Raw genomic sequence first — 17015 nt, 5'->3', positions numbered from 1 at the left:
GGATTTAGGAACAGACCATATTTAGATCCCATTTCAACATTTTTTGAGCACCTGCCATGTGCCATGCTTGTGCTAAATGGAATTATCTTATTTAGCCTCCCCAGTAATGAATAAATCTATTCATAGATCTGCCAGCATGCACTCAGTGCTGAAGTACTTGTACATAAATGTTCATTTTGTTTTTTCTTTGGTTAATTGTTCTCAAACTTTATTCTAGATCACAATTAGAGTCCAAGGTTGCTTATACAAAACTATGTGTCCTACAATTTTAAGCCAACATAAGGGAAATTTGAGGTAATGATGAATTACCCAAGAGAGTGTTTGCTTTACTCAATGGCTTTACCTTCTCTCACATGTTAAAAATTTAAGTCCAATAAATTTGGGAAGATGCAAATCCATTACACTCATTTATTTTAGGCTTTGGCTCTCTCTTAAATAACACTGGTCTGTCCTTTCCACTATGGACACCCTTCTTCATGCAGACAATAAAAACTTAAGAAAAAAAAATTAAGCAAGTCTAAACTCCTCCTGCCACCTGTGAACCCTACAGCATTTGTCTTACACTAGAGACGGTATGAGCTCTAGCACTAGCACTTTTTCCCATCCTCTGCCCGTGGCCAACATTGCTAATCACTCAGGCACCCTTACCCAGAGCCTGATATTATGCTCAAAATGTCAGAATCCTTCTCGATAGCATTTCAGGCAGCCACTGCCAACCGGAGGAAGTATATACATGACTAACAAAATACATTTATTTCACTGGCCAATCAAAACATGCCCCTTCCTTGTTTTCCTTCCTACTTCAAAGACAGCTTTAACCCTCTCCTTCCATTGTCCCCAGAACAATAAAATTAAGGTTCAGTTAATCCTGCACCGAAGTCTACAAATCTATGGCACCTTGCAGATCGTAATCACACTGGATTGTGCTGAGCGGTTTCAACAATTTGAATGCCGTTGGAACCCAGCACGAGGTACAAAACTGCTCTGAAAATCAAAGAACTAAGTAAATGAAGGTACTGAACAGAAAACGAAACACCTGTGAGACAGGATCCTCTGCATATAACTGGGAAATGTACAGCATGAACAGCCCAGGGAGGCTGACGCATAATACAGGGCTCAAGAGCCTGAAAACATGGCTGGAGGAAAGAATTCTGATTTTGTTTTTGGTACTCACTGCGGATTCTTTATTCAGCTAAGGGGGCACCGCACTGTTCCTTTAGCAGCATCTCCATTATTCTAATTCCCTAGAGAGAGAAGAAAGCAAAATCAAAATGCAACAAGCACTTTTACATTTATCACAGCCCTTTCCCTCCAAGGAATCCAAGTCATGGCCATATACTCATTGCAGAAAAGTAGGCTCAAGGTCATACCTTACATTTTTATAGTATTTTTCTCACCAAGTTCACATACATTTTCTCTACATGTGCTCAGAACTACTCAAGGGAAGTGGGCACAGGAGAGTTTAGAATCTCCATTCTAAACATAAGAAAGCAGTCCAAGAGAACACAAGTAACTTCTCAAAACACAGGTCCAGCTGCTAAGTGACATTGCCAGAACTGAAATAATAATGGTAATAATTAGTGTTTATTGAGCATTTATAAATGTGCTATGCTGGCTGCTCAGGTTTTCACGAGCACCATCCTGGGCAGTGGCACCATGGACATCCTTCCAGCCTTTCGGCTCCCCTTCCCCACCTGCCAGCACTGTAGGCTGCTAAGGGCACAGAGCCCTCAGCCAAAGGGAGCTGCCTAAACTCAGGTCACGTCCCCTCTCCAGGAGCAACCCACATACAACGACTGGTGAACATAGGGGTCTAAAGGCCCAGCTCTCTTCCCTTAACTCCAGAAACCAGTGAAGGGCACTCCATGTCTAGAAGTCCCCATGGGATCAGCTGAGACCTTCACTGCAACATTACCACGGTTCACATTCACCTCCTGCATAATTCTGTCTCCCCTATTCCCCTGGTAGAGTTGTTTCTGAAGGCCCTGTCCAGTAACCCTCTGCACAAAAGTCTCTGTCTCAGAGTCTGTGTCTGGAGAGCTGGCCTCGGATGCCTTATTTAATACACACAAAACCCCAGAACAAGTACAATTCTTACTTCCATTTTACAGATGAAGAAGCAGTAACTCCAAGAGGTTTAAGCAATTTTCCCAAAGTCATACATCTGTTGAGCAATAAAGCAGGGCAAGAACACAGGTACTCTATTCGGGCTTCAGAGGCTCCCCTGACCCTTCCCACGTGCTCACTCTGTGACTGCACATGCCGACCTGTCCAGTCAAAATCTACTCTGGAGGAAAGAGGAAAGCACATATTCCCTCCTTTCTCCTTCAAGACCAAGTTGTGCAGACGAGAGTATAAATCTTCAGATAGAAAGACAGGGTGATGGTGTAATTATGAACGAAGGTTTTAAGGAAGTCAGAGCTGGACCTGGTGGAATGGAAGTCACTGTTCTCAGGGATTGGAAAGGAGCTTACAGGGAACACTAATGACCCAAGCTAACCTAAAACACAGGTCCCCAGGGGCACCTGGGTGGCTCAGTCAGTTAAGCGTCCAACTTCGGCTCAGGTCATGATATCGCGGTCTGTGAGTTCGAACCCCGCGTCGGGCTCTGTGCTGACTGCTCAGAGCCTGGAGCCTGTTTCAGATTCTGTGTCTCCCTCTCTCTCTCTCTGACCCTCCCCCCCCCACCCCCCCGTTCATGCTCTGTCTCTTTCTGTCTCAAAAATAAATAAACGTTAATAAATAAATAAATAAAACAAACACAGGTCCCCAGGCCCCTCACAGAAGACTCTGACTTAATAGGACTCAAGCAGGCCCCAGAGTTCTGTACCTTTAACAAGCACCCAGGTGATTCTCATGATCAGGCAGGTCCCGAAAAACACTGAGTGAGCCACAAGAGAAAAACAGGGGCTTCCTACCAGGGATTTATTCTGCACCACAGCAAGAAGGGAGCCTCTAGAGAAGACCATAAAATATACTGAGTACCAAAGTACACAACACAAAATGTAACGTTTCCTTGAGGTTTCAGATGGTCCTTTAGATTGTGGCTAGCCATCGCCACAAACACTGCCACTGTCCTGCAAGAAAAAAGCACCAAAGGATGCAGATTGAATGCTGAGGAGCACGGAGAGGGGTGAACTAAAGCAGCAAGCTCCAAGACCAGGAGCACTGCTATCAGGGTGGAGAGAGGCGGGTCCTGGTCACAGTCCTGCCGGGAATTCTTCTGGGTACCTCAGGTGCATCACTTTTACCAAGGAGTAACTGAGATCGGACAGCTCAGGGGACAGCAAGGCCAAACAGGGACTGAACAGGAACTGGTAGAGAAACTCACAGAGGCACATACAGATTCCCAAGCCCTGCTGAGACCCACACAATCAGAATGTCCAGTTGTGGTTCTGAAGCACAACTGATTCATCTACTAGAACTTGTAAATGGCAGCCTGACATCACCTCCAAGATCCCTTCCAACTCTGCCAGTCTGGGGATGGATGGAATAGTCCTCCTTAATCATTTTGGAAGACACAGTACACCCTGCAGTCCCACAAAGAATTAAAGAAGAAATGAAGGAGCGGGTGGGGAGGGAGGGGGGGAATGAAACCACCAGTGGAATAAAATGTAATTGAATTCTTACCCTAAGATCTGAATTGCACTCATTCTACTCTCATTCAATCATCAACAGATTCACTCAACAAATATTACACACCTACTGTGTACACCACAGATTAAATAGTGAACCAACAAGACAAAACCCCTGTATGGAGCATACAGTCTAGTAGATCTTACTTCCCTTATTTCCATTTGTTTGTTTCAACAAAACCCTAAACAATAATTAAATGCCTTCCCTCCATCTTCAGGAAGAATAAAAACGGCCACAATAATTCCGTTTCAACCTTCTTTTTGCAGAGTGGGCCCATATATCTGGTGGTGTGTTTTTAAAACCAGAAAAGCACAGTCCCTCCTTCGGAAGTGAGCGCTGGTGAACTCTCCCCATCCGTCTAAATTAAGAACGCCACCACTTACTGAGCTGAACACTAATTAACATAAGTGAAGACTTTGAGGTTTGCCTTGGGAATTGTAAGACGTTATTTATTGAATCAATTATGTTCACAATGTGACAGTTGATTTTTCTTTCCCTTTTTTCCCCTCTCTCATACCACTTTAGTCTTTTTAAGCAGAACAGTTAGAAATAGAAGGTGGAGAACAGGGGCAGAGAGAGAGACCTATAAAGTGAATTAAAAAAAAAAAAAAAAAACTAACAGGGAGGCCGAACCATTATTTAGTACCTCTCTTTAGTAAGGAGGTACCAAATAAAAGCCCAATCGATAAGAGCCCTTTCAAATAAAGTTCCAATGCTTAAAACTCAACCCCTAGGAGATCAGTCTTAAAGAGGCTAAATTTACCCCACTTACCACACAATGATGCCTGAAATGCAGAACAAACATTAAGTGAATCCACCTTTATAGAGATGGCTTAAAAGCTTTTTGGACTGACAAACCATAAACCAGCATGATTTTATTATTCCTTTCCCCTCTGAGATTTTTTTTTCTATTACAAGGCTATCTTTTGCTATTTGCCAATGTACAGATGAGGGAGTGAGCCCTCACAGTCCCATTTCCCTAATACTAGCACTGGGCTGTCCAAGTGCATCCTTGTACCCCCATAAAGGCCTCCCAGAATCCCACAGATTCAAAACACTTCCCAGATCCCCCACTCTAAGAGTCTCTGAGAAATAGCTGATTATTGAGGAAAACAAAAAGCTTGTCTGAAGAGGAACCAGAATAAATTGGAACTAAAGGCGGCTAGATCCAGACAATATATGTATTTTGTTATCTAACTGATACCTCCTAAGGAAGCTCTGATTTACCTAGGAGGTCCCAAAGAGAGTAATATTAGGCTTCATAAAAATTATAAAGTTCTAAAGCAGTTCTCAAAAGACACATCTGTGGGGAGCTCTTAAAACAAGAATTGCTCACTTAATTATCACCATGATAAAAGATGGGTGCAGAATTTGGCTCACAAAAGGTACCTGATGTTGGGGCACCTGGATGGCTCAGGTCATGATCTCATTGCTTGTGAGTTCAAGCCCCACATCAGGCTCTGTGCTGGTAGCTCAGGGACTGGAGCCTGCTTCAGATTCTGTGTCTCTGTCTCTCATTCCCTCTCTCTGCCCCTCCCCTCCTTGCTCTCTGTCTCTCAAATTTAAAAAAAAAATTTCTTTTAATTGAAAAAAAAGGTACTTGATGTTGATGGATTATAAGATGGATAAACTGATTACTTTTGAATGCCAAGCTGATGAATCTGAATGTTACAATGACCGTGTAATCTGCCTAGTAGTTAGCATTCTTGAAAATGCAGTGGAAAAGGCCAGAATAACAAGGGCTGCCAGAGAAGATGAAAGAACAGAACAAGGAAAGAATGAAAGTATGGAAAAAAAAAAAAAAGGCGGGGGGGGGGGGCGGGCAGGGGAGAATGATGTGAAAATAACTGACCAGCAAACGTGGTACTTAAAACGGTTTCTGAAGAATCTGGATTAGCCAAGAGGGGTTTAGAAAGTGCAAAGTCAAATGCTGAAATTTGCATTATAAAACTCACTCTTTGATAAAAAGATTTATATAAAGTTTACTTCCCTTTTTTTATTCTTTTTTTTCATTCAATTGATTTACATCAAACTTTCTTTGAATCTCTTCATTTACTTTGTGTAGAACCCTATTCAAACCTTCAGTCATGTCCCATTGCTCTTATAATAAATCCACACTCACTATCATGGTTGCAAGGCTTTCCAACTCAGCTCACTGCCCTGCAGATACACAGGTCTGCTTTCGGTTCATGCAACAAGCTCACTTCCTCTCTCTTCCAGGCACTTCCCTCTGGCAGGAACATCCCCAGATCTTCCAGCGGCCAGAGCTCTCAACTCACCCAGCACCTCCTCAGAGACAACCCTGACTGCCCTAGGTCAGCCTGGCCACAGTGTGGATCACAACTTGGTCCTACTGTCTTTATAGCATTCATCACTATAAAAAATTATCATGCTTTTAAAAATATTTCGTACTTTTGGGGCGCCTGGGTGGCTCAGTCGGTTAAGCGTCCGGCTTCGGCTCAGGTCATGAAATCATGGTTTGTGAGTTCAAGCCCTGCATTGGGCTTTGTGCTGACAGCTCAGAGCCTGGAGCCTGCTTCGGATTCTGTGTCTCCCTCTCTCTCTGCCCCTACCCCGCTCATGCTCTGTCTCTCATTCTCTCTCAAAAATAAATAAAAATTAAAAAAAAATATTTTGTACCGTCTGCCACCCTCCCTTCCCCCAGTAGAAAGTAGGCTCCAGGAGACACCTGACCAGTGGCATCATCTATGAAAAAAGGAAAGGGAGGAATCTGAATCCAGTTTTCTCATCAAAAGGTAAGAGAAACACTGCTCAGAGCTTCTCCAGGAAGACATCTTTTGCCCAATAAAGCATCTTTTAATCTGATGTTGTTTAATTCTTTTATATATAGAACTTCCTCATCTATAAAACTGGGGTAACATCAAACAATAATAATAGTCGACATTATTGGCAAATACTGAATGCCAAGCACTGCGCTGAGTGCTTTACTGCCATTGGCTTTGTTTATTCTATCTCCCTTAGAGGATTATTGTCTTTTTTTTTTTTTCATATGAGATCTGAAGCTCAGAAAAATTAAGCATCCAGACCAAAAGCACACAATAACTAAGAAGCAAAGAGTCTCAATTTAACCCAAAGCAATCAGGATTGAGAGTCCAGGGTCCAGGATATCTTGACATGGGTGGACGGCATAAATGAGACTGCATGTATGAAAACACCTATTCTAATGTTGGGTACACAGCAAGGTTTGTTCTTGCCTTCCCTATTGACTATGTTCAGAAAGCATGATAAATAAATCAGATATTTTAGCCCTGCTCACAAACTAAATGGCATGATTCTTAATATATGAATCAATATTTAATCACCTCTACAAATTATTTCAAATACAGTGTTTTTCAAGTAGGAATATCTGATTGCATGTATGACTTCAATACAATTTTCCCATCGTAGCTAATAAACTCTTACATAAGATTCATTTTTATTTTGATAAGCAACCCAAAATCTTTAGGTGTAACTGCAGGACATTAACTGATACAATAATTCAGATGTCTCTGCTTCACATAATAAAACTTCCTCTCCCCTGAAAGAGAGTATTTAATCTCACGGTTGGTAAAGGAAAAGAATATAGCCCCAAATAATAAAACCTAAAAATTGGAAATGACATTATATTATCTAGTCCAGAAAGGAAACTCTTAGCAAAGAACTGAAGGTGTCCTATCTGACTCAGACAGGTGTCCTGGCATCAAATATCAGGATGAAAGGTTACCAAGTCACTTCTATACTGCCGGTTTTCAACTAAACGCTGACCTGGCATGAGTACTTTATTAGCTAAAAGGCATTTAGTCATTGGTGTTTTCCTATTTTACAAAGTTCCTTCCCCACCCCTCCAACGTAACTCCTTAGCCTATCTTCATTTTTAGTTTTTAAACATGACCTATATATAGTTTTATTTTTCCTGATTTGGACTTCATACAAAATATGGCTTCTTCACTACTAACCAATCAAGAGACCAGCCTCCTACCTAGTGCCACGTGCCATCCATGACATTTCTGACAAACGAAATTCTGTTACCTGTTTAGAAACCTCCACTGCTGGGAAGCTTTCTACTTCCATTCCATGGAGGTGAAACTGCCTCAGCACGTGGTACTAGAGGGGTCCAGGACCAACTCTTATACTCCTAACTAACCAATTCAAACACAGCAAGGTTCCTATCAATTCCCTTTATCAGCACTTTTTTCACTATTCATCAAATTTCAGCTCAGTCATAATTTTGCTTTGTTTCTTCCCTATCCTGAGAGAGAAAATGATTGCCAGCATGCTTGTTGTCTCTAACAGAATAAATAAACCCAATAGACACTCAGATAATTCTCCTTTTACTTTTTGTCTCTCCCCTTCTCTTCACCCACATCAATTTCTATACATCACCAATTTTCTTTACATGTAAGGCCGGTCTCCTGGGTCTTCACATATAAGTTTTGAAAGCCCTATTTCAGTCAAAAACCTATCATGCCAAATCTCAACAACACTGAGGTTAAAGGGCTAACTAGCTGCCAGGGGCTTCACCTACATTACTTCACTTAATCCTCCCAAAGGTGCTCCCAGGTAAGATACTTTCACTCTCACCAGCTCCTGGTAAGGGAATTGGACCTCAGAGGAGAGGGAGTTGCTCAGGGTGACAGATTGAGTAAGTGACCAACCTGGAATTTAAACCTGGAATTCTCCAACTCTTTCCACAATGATTATCTGCCTCACTGAGTTTGTTTCTGGGCCTATATGCTTCCCCAGTGAGGGAAATGAGCAAGCACGCTTCCCTGCAGGACTGCTCTGAGGATTCGGTGAGGCAACAAAGAAAGCTAGGGACAAATGACTGCCTTTTGTCAGGCACTCCCACCCACTCTCCCCGTGGCCTGAAAAGCGGCTACTGATTTCTATGTGGACCCAAGTCAGACTAGGGGACCCTCATAATGGGACTCCCACAACCAGGCACCACCCCCCTTCCCCATTCAGTGGATGGTCAGTGACCCAGAGGAAATGTCAGCAAGGGCTCACCTCGTGCCTTTCCGGATTTCTCAAAGCACATTTTACTTTCTCTTCCCATCACCTCTAAAAGTTACTAATATTGTTTGAGGACACAGAGCCCATCAGGGTAAACCAGCTTTCCCTAGGTCACAGGGTGGTCAGCAATACACAGAGAACTAGAATCCAAATCACAGGAAAGGAAGGAAAGGAATGCTCACTGAAAGGCTAAGGCCCTACTAGGGTGCACTGAGCACACTGTTTGCCTGGTCTCATTTAATCCTTTCAACCTATGAGTCAGTGACACAAAGAAAATGAGAGGCAGAGAGGCTAAGAAACTTGACCAATGGCACCCAGCTATATAAGTGCAGAATCCAGATTCGTACCCAGGTTTTTGTGACTGAGCCCTCACTAAACTACCTCCTTAAAAAGGTAGATTGGTAGAGTTTTCTTCTCAAACCACCAAAAAAATGACATGTGGCTTTAGGCATAGTCCTTCCCGCCATCCCAACGTTATTTCTATCTACATCTGGGTAATTTTAATTTTACCTATTTAGGGGAGATGGGATGAGACCGAACTACAAGTAATTCTTAAAACTTCCCTAAGGATAAAATTACCTCACCACATCTCCAAATGCATTTGTTTTCTGTGGATACCAAGTGAAGCTCTCTCACACACTACCAAGAGGCTGGAGGACAAGTGTGTGCAGAAGAAACATTTCTGTTGAACCCAGTATCTGCCAGTTAGAACTCCTTGGTTTTAACCAATGCAGATTAGTGAGGCTGTTACTTCCCACATAAAGTCTTTAGCCATTTTGGAGGGGACAGAACCTGGGAAGGGTGAACGAGGCATGAGGGTACTGCTTGGAGCCAGAGGGCTGTATTGAACATTAGCTATATAAATAGGAGGGCTCACTTTCACTCCCCATCCTTCACATTACCTGTGGAATAGCAGAAACATGAAGTTCATGGCAAGTATAAGAAGGGACACCTTTTGAAAAATTCTAAGCATTTAATATTGTAAATTAACACAAACAACCAGAATAAAAGCTACATGTAAATGACTAAAAAATAAAATCACTACATGCAAATAATAGTCTAAACTACCTGTTGTTTTTCAGAGTCAATCATTTACAAAGGGGGAAAAAATACCTTTTAGTGCTTATAGACGCAAATGTTCTTTAAAATCCCCAACCCCCATAGTAAATTGATAGGGGGGAAAATTGATAAATTGATAGCTTGGTCCCAGATATTCCTTCATGCATTAATAACTCCCACATAGACAATGTTCTAAATCTACCAGCTGCCCTGATGTTTAACAATCTAATAAAATTCTCCCCTTCGATGAAAAAAACAGCTAAGGTTTATTAAAAAAAAAAAAAAAAAAAAAACATTCACATATCCTTCACTTGGTAAACTGCAAAAGCAGGACTCCTTTGAAATAACAAGCCCTTGTGGGCAATTCTGGCTCTTATTCTGAGACTGACAGAAAATCCTCAAGGCTCAGGGACACCTGATTCACACTTCCCTTGGAATTTGGCCAACAAACTCAGGCTCCCTTGCAAATAATCTGTTAGACTGGCTGAAATGTGAAAGGGGTAAGTAGCTGGCAAAGTAAATCAGGAGCCTAGTCTCCTAGTACAGAGACCAAGGGTCTGACTTCCTGGTTTGAATACACGTTCTACCACTCACCACCTGTGTGATTTGGGGCACATCAACTCACACCTCTCTGTGTCCTCACCTAGAAAAGGGTCATAACAGCACTTACTGCACAGCACTGTTGAGCAAATTGAAGGAGACAACACATGTAACGTACTGAGGATAATGCCGGGAGCACAGAGAGGGCTCAACAAATATGACCTGTTACTGTTACCTTTCCTATTACCCCAATGGCTAAAAAGTTTAGTTGCTTATAAGACCATTTTAATTTTTTTTTTTTTAACATTTATTTATTTTTGAGACAGACAGAGACAGAGCATGAATGCGGGAGGGTCAGAGACAAAGGAAGACACAGAATCCGAAACAGGCTCCAGGCTCTGAGCTGTCAGCACAGAGCCTGACACGGGGCTCGAACTCATGGACCGCGAGATCATGACCTGAGCCGAAGTCGGCCGCTTAACCGACTGAGCCACCCAGGCGCCTCTTGTAAGACCATTTTAAAATAAAATAGAATGCAAACATAAAGAAGTCTTAGCACATTGAGAAATATGTACACGTGTTCACTAATTGAGTAAATATTTAGTGAGCATGGACTACGTGCTAGGTATTGAGGATAAAACAGTGAACCACACAGAAGCCTATTACTCACTAAGGGAAACAAAGAATCATGAAAACAGCCACATGCTGAGCACTGTACTTCAGGGAATCTTTTCTAAGGTAATGATACAAAATACAAAAAATTCTAAGTATAAAGATGTTGCACGTGGTTTCACTTATAATGGTAAGCTTGTAAATGACTTAAGTGCTCAATCCTAAAGAAAGAGTAAAATCAATTATTATACAAGAACTAAAGAAAATATTACGCAGTCATTAAAATGTTGGCTTTGAGGTTTATAGAGTTGCGGCGGCAGGCATTTGTGATATAATATTACTTGAAAAGAGCAAAACATTAAAGTGTACTTACACTGTAATTATGACTGCTTAAAATCTGCATGTAAAAGACTAACCAGAACATGCCAATTTGAGCTATAACGGTAAGATAACAGTTATCATTTCTGGAGTATTTAACATGTGCCAAGATATTTAAGCACTTCTTTACATTATTTCCTTTTACTTGCACACTAAGAAGGTTGGTACTACCACTCACATTTCAACCAGAGGCTCAATCTGTACACACAGGAGGCGGGAGGGCCCTGAGATTTAAATTCGGGTCTGGGTAACTCCCAAGACAGGCTTATTATAACTATTAAACATTTGCCTGTAGCCTTAATGGGAAAAATAAGTTTTTGCTATAACTTCCTTGAATTTTTCTTTTTAAATAACACCAACTGATCATTTACTGTGTGCAAAATCCCGTCCTAAGCATTTTATGCATAGAACTCATTTGCTTCTCACAAGTACTTGATGAAGTAGGTTCCAATATTGCCCTCATTTTACAGATGAGAAAAATGAGACTCAGAAAATTAAGTGGATTACTCAAGGTCACACAGCTGATTGGTACAAGGTAGTCTGCTGCTTTTGAAGAGAGCCAGGACAAAAAAACACAAATGGCTCCTCTGAAAATATACAAAATATTTATGTGCAGGTAGCACCTATTCAAAAACATTTTAAATAAAACCTTAATTTTTTTGTTGTTGTTGTTTACAGACTGAAAGAGTCTTTTGGGGAGGAGTGTGGCCATTTTTTGTGAGAAAATGAAATTACTGAAATTATGAAATATTCAAACATGTCAAGAAGTGAAGAGAATAGAAAAAGCAGTAAGTAAGCTTTCAAAAATGTTAATATCTTGAAAAGTGAACAAAAGCTACTTCCCCAGCAAAGGCCACTGATTGAGAAATTCTTCTTAAACGGGCTGTCAATATGAAAGGAGTTAATTAACTCTCAAAAACCCACCATTTTCCTTTACTAAGGAAATTCGGAGAAAAATAGAAAAACAGTTTAGCTAGAATCTAAGGAAGAAAGCCACACAATAAGGGGTCGAACTCCAGGCAGCAAGTGGGATTCCAAAGAAATTGAAAGTGACAAAGAAGTATCACTCTGACATACGTGGGTCACAAGACACAGGATTTTTCCTCCTTCCCAGCCAGGCACTCCAGCCTTCTTCCCGTCGCCTGCCAGAGCACTGCCTGCTACAAGTCCCACAAAGCGTCGGCAAAACCAAAGGGGTCACTCAGCAAGAGATGAAATTCTCCCACAGAGTGGGGAGGCAGAATAAGAAATCACCACCAACAGAGGGGGAACATGATCAAGGAGAACGACTGGACATCTGAGAAAGCTCACAGAGCATTTAATTAGTATGCTGCAGGGCTTATTGGATGTACCTTTAAGAAATTAAATTACCTTTCCAATTCAAGTTGCTCTGCCCAGAATTCTGTATTAACTCCTGATCTAAGATGCCTCAGTGACATTTTCCTGGCCTTGTTGGTCAAACTAAGAGCCTTAACGAAGCACAGAGAACCCAACTGAATTCAAGTCCCATCCTACAACAGATTGTATCCACCAAAGATGTGTGCCTCAAAGGCACTGAATCCACAGTCTACAGACACAGCCCCAATGTTTGCAGTATTTCAATGCCACCTTGCCAGAGCTGTTTCAGTTTTCAATTCTGTGCCTGCCTTAGGTTTATACGAGGTATGTGAAGATTTATGATAGCCACAAATACCTATTTTCTCATTGTCTTTGCTTTTGAAGTTAGCACAACAGAGTGTGTGAGCGAGCTCAGAAAAGTAACAGGTTGGTTGGAAATTCTATCCAGAACAGTGGGGAGAACATGGCTCCCAAATCTCCAAAGATTCCTGGTTGGGTATGAGAGTAAAGCAGCATTAGGAAAGCAAGCATCACATTAAGCTTATGGAGACTACATGTTCTCTATGTTCGGACAAGTGTTGACTTCAAGGTCATCTGACTTCAAGGTCATACCCCACAGTCAATGGAGACCAGCCAAGTATTTGGCTGGTCTCCTCACCCAGGCTCTTTGGGGGAAAGGATTCTGCCCTCCAGCTCAGGAAGCCAAAGAGTACAGCAGTTAAGAGGATGGGCTCTGAGGTCACCACCTGGAATTCTAGCTCTGCCACATGCTGGCTGATGAGCCTGTGAAAGTAACGTCTGTGCCTCCACTTCTTCATCTGTAAAATGGAGACGTGGGAATAACATTATCTCCCTCTCTGTCTCTCTCTCTGTCGCTCTGTCTCTCTCTCTGAGTCATTGGGAGAAACCACTGCTCATAAAACAGTGCAGTGCTTGGATCGTGGTAAACAATCAATAGATTATAAATACTATTAATACTGTATACTATTAATAGTATAATACTATTAATACTATTAAAAAGAGTATAAACACTATTAATACTGTATTATACTGGTTTTCTCCAAAGCTTCCAGAAAAGTCTGTGTTTTCAGAAAGCACGGATTAAAAATAAGCCAACATATCTATTATTGGGCACCAATATCTTGAAGACCCCCTACAATACCTACAAATCCTTGCAATATGCAGTTTATTTAGTTCATCTGAATAGGACTATAAAATGGAACTATAACATCCCTACCACATGCTTACCATCTCCTCTTGCTAACTAGTATTTATTTTATAAAAACCTGTTTATTATTTTTAAATATTTTATTGCCCTTCCCCAAACCTTGACCATCCACTATGAATTATTTCTGATGTTCCTGGATATCCGCTCAGCTTAAACTCCTCAATTTTTATGCAGGCTTAAATTCTGTCAGAAACAACATTTAAATCTTGGTATTTACACATTGGGGGAAAGGAGTGAGGGTTCAAACGAACAAACAAACAACAACAAAAAACATCATACTGCGTCAAAATGGAAACTGACCCTCTTAGTCCAATCCCCGACTTACAAAAAAATGACAGTGATGTTCAGACCAACCAGTCCACGCAATGTGGCCAGTAGGGTGCGGCCAAGGCAGGGCCACCACCCAGATTTCCTGATTCTTGGCACAGTGCTGCACACTGTGTGGAGACATGACTTCCAATCACTATGATGACAGTGACACATCTCAAGCTCAAGAAGCCACTTTCTGCCATTTCTGGTAAGAGTTTAACTTCCCAGGTTTCATCTTGTTTACAAAAGGCAACGCCCCACAGTTGCAGCTGGCTGATCTCAGGGATTCCCAAAAGCTTTACCACTGAGCAGTCTATTACAACCCTGATGAATTCAAATGAGCCACAGAGGGATTTTAGATTCCTAAGTCTCACAGTCAAGGTAATGGCATTGTTTTAAATTCAGGAGAAGGACCAAAACTGTTATCAGTCACAGAATACTCATTTTCCCTGAGATGTTTTCACTGCAAAGGCTACATTTCTTAGGACTAAAACTCTGAGACGGCACGACAAGGCGAGCTGATGGAGAGGAGATATGGAGGAAGAGGGCAGTTATTATTACTTAACTAATCACCAGCAACTAATGAATAAATAGCGAGTAAATAAATCTACTTGAGCACTGAAGAGTATTGCCAACAGAGGTAAATTGAGAGCTAGGAAGTAAACCCTCTGGAACTAAGGACAGAAGTTCTTTCAAGTTGTTCAAGTAATGGAAAAAATCTTGAAAGATGGACAAAACCCAGAAAGAAATACAAGTCTCCAACATAAGCCCAGAAGGAAATGCAAACCTCCAACATACAGTCAGCAGATTATTAATTACACTGATGTTCACCTGTCATATTTGTGACTTTTATTTATTCTTTTGAATGACAGTTGTATTTGCTGTCTTCCTCGATCTTAGAATTACTGGGTTTTGAAAAGTCCACTCTTTTGAGGTTGGGACTACCATGCATGTGTGTCCACCAGACATTCATTTCACAGTCGAGAAACTGGGCAGCTAAGGGCAACTAGTTCAAGGTAACACAATTAAAACGCTTGGAGGAAGACTGAGGACAAACAATTAGTTAATGACAGAAGCATTAATTTTCAATGTCTTTGGAGCAGGAACCAGAAGTCTGGAGCTAACAATTTCATTTCTTCTTCATAAAAATCCTAGGAGGGTAGAATAATTAACCCTGCTTCCCTAATGACAAATGGAAATTCTAAGAGGTTACGTCATGTTACACAGCAAGATCTCTGATAATACCCAGAGTTGGCTTGCGGTGGAAGCTGCAAAGTGGCAAAACTCTTTCGTAAGGAAATTTAGCAATTTGCATCAAAGGTCTTAAAAATGTGCACACTCTTTAACCCCGGAAGTGATGAGAAATACAAGTATTTGTATTCATGGATTTACCACAATAATATCTATAATAGTGGAAAAAAAAACCAGAAACCAACAATAAGGGAATTTATGCCAATGGAATATTACAAAGGCATCAAAACTCATGTTTTCAAGGAAAATGTTAACAATATGCCCATAAATGAAAAAGTTGGGCCAAATAAACAAAATAATTCCAGTGTGTCTTTCAAAAAATACCATACATACATGCATACATAAGCAAACATACACGAACACAAATGGAAAGAACTAAATCAAAATGGTGAATGTGGAGACACTGAATGTTAAAATAATGGATTTAAAAAATGGCAAAAAATAATTTTTAAGACAACACAAACTTGACCTATACTGCCGCAATCTAAAATTTTTGTTCAGATGAGTATTTAAGAGGGTATTTACTTAAAAAAATATCTTTTTTATCAGACAACTTCTCTTAATGCTAACAATTCTTGGAGTTTCTCTATGTCAGCCATGTTTCACATATGTGCCCTCACTTAATCTTTAAAATAACCCTGTGAAAGACAACTATTATCTCTCCATTTCAGAGATGAGAAAATTGACGATCCAAGATGTGATATGTGACATCCAGGAAATGAAAAAACCAGATGATGGACCAAAGGCCGCTTCTCTAAAGCTTCATATTCAATCTTTGTGTTAAACACACAGCTGAAACCTTGTCTCACACTGAATAATCTTTCTAAAGACAAAGCGTACTAGGTTCAGGAGTTGACATTTGGTATATGACTATCAGGTTATCTATTTGCTTCAAAATATTTCGGTACATGCAATATAATATTATGGTACCTGTGTTAGTGCACATTATACATCAGGTACAGTCAGTCGCCCTAATGCAAGCTTCAGGCTCCAGGGGTTGGCTGTGAGCATTCTAATCAGCAAACTCACTTTCCAGAAATGTCAGTTACCGTTATCCTTGGAAACATCAGAGGCTTTAATAATTGGCATAAATTGTGCATTTTCACCGGTAAAATTAGTGGCTTCCTAGTGGATGTGAGAAATGGACTCTCATTAATTTAATTAGTGGAACCTAACATACAGGGATTAGCTCAACATTCCAGAGATATACTCCTTGCACAATGAAGAGCTAAGATTCTATCCAGCAAGCCCTTCACCAGCCAACTTTAGGGATGGCACCCAAAGTTTATGTATACATGGTCCTATGCCCATCCACTGGGTCAGAAGACTTGGCCGCCTGATGTTATCTTTAGAACAGCCGAATCTTACCTTTGGAATAGAGTCAGTTCTGTTTTCAGGGAGCCATCTATTTATGCAATTCGTGGTCAGAGTGCCCAAAAGGACAGAGACTTAATCAAACTTATAAAACAAGTCATCTATTTTGTGCCTACTTATAAATAAACGATTAATTAAACGTCTGTATGCATTGCGGAACTTTTTTATAAGCTGGGAGTGAAGTTGTACGGGTGCAGCTAACCCTTACCAACTTCTAATTATCAGTTCCCAATACCACCAAAAAGAATTCAACAGTTGTGCATGCAACTTGGCATAC

At 40.9% G+C, this 17015-nt stretch overlaps 1 protein-coding gene across 9 annotated transcripts in view; it reads right to left on the bottom strand.

Annotated features, from left to right (window-relative positions):
* PRELID2 (PRELI domain containing 2) overlaps nt 1-17015 on the bottom strand; it is a 189657-nt gene that overhangs the window by 128662 nt on the left and 43980 nt on the right. For all 9 annotated transcript variants that reach the window (XR_009262729.1, XM_058732857.1, XM_058732851.1 and 6 more), the window contains one exon: nt 1175-1244. Coding sequence is in view for 8 of the 9 variants with exons in the window: in XM_058732857.1 (XP_058588840.1) it covers nt 1185-1244 (60 nt within the window). In the remaining variant the exon portion in view is untranslated. The remainder of the gene's footprint in view (nt 1-1174; nt 1245-17015) is intronic.

Source organism: Neofelis nebulosa, chromosome 1 (genome assembly GCF_028018385.1).
Source record: "Neofelis nebulosa isolate mNeoNeb1 chromosome 1, mNeoNeb1.pri, whole genome shotgun sequence".
NCBI classification, from domain to species: domain Eukaryota; kingdom Metazoa; phylum Chordata; class Mammalia; order Carnivora; family Felidae; genus Neofelis; species Neofelis nebulosa.
This window is presented reverse-complemented; position numbering and strand designations above follow the sequence as displayed.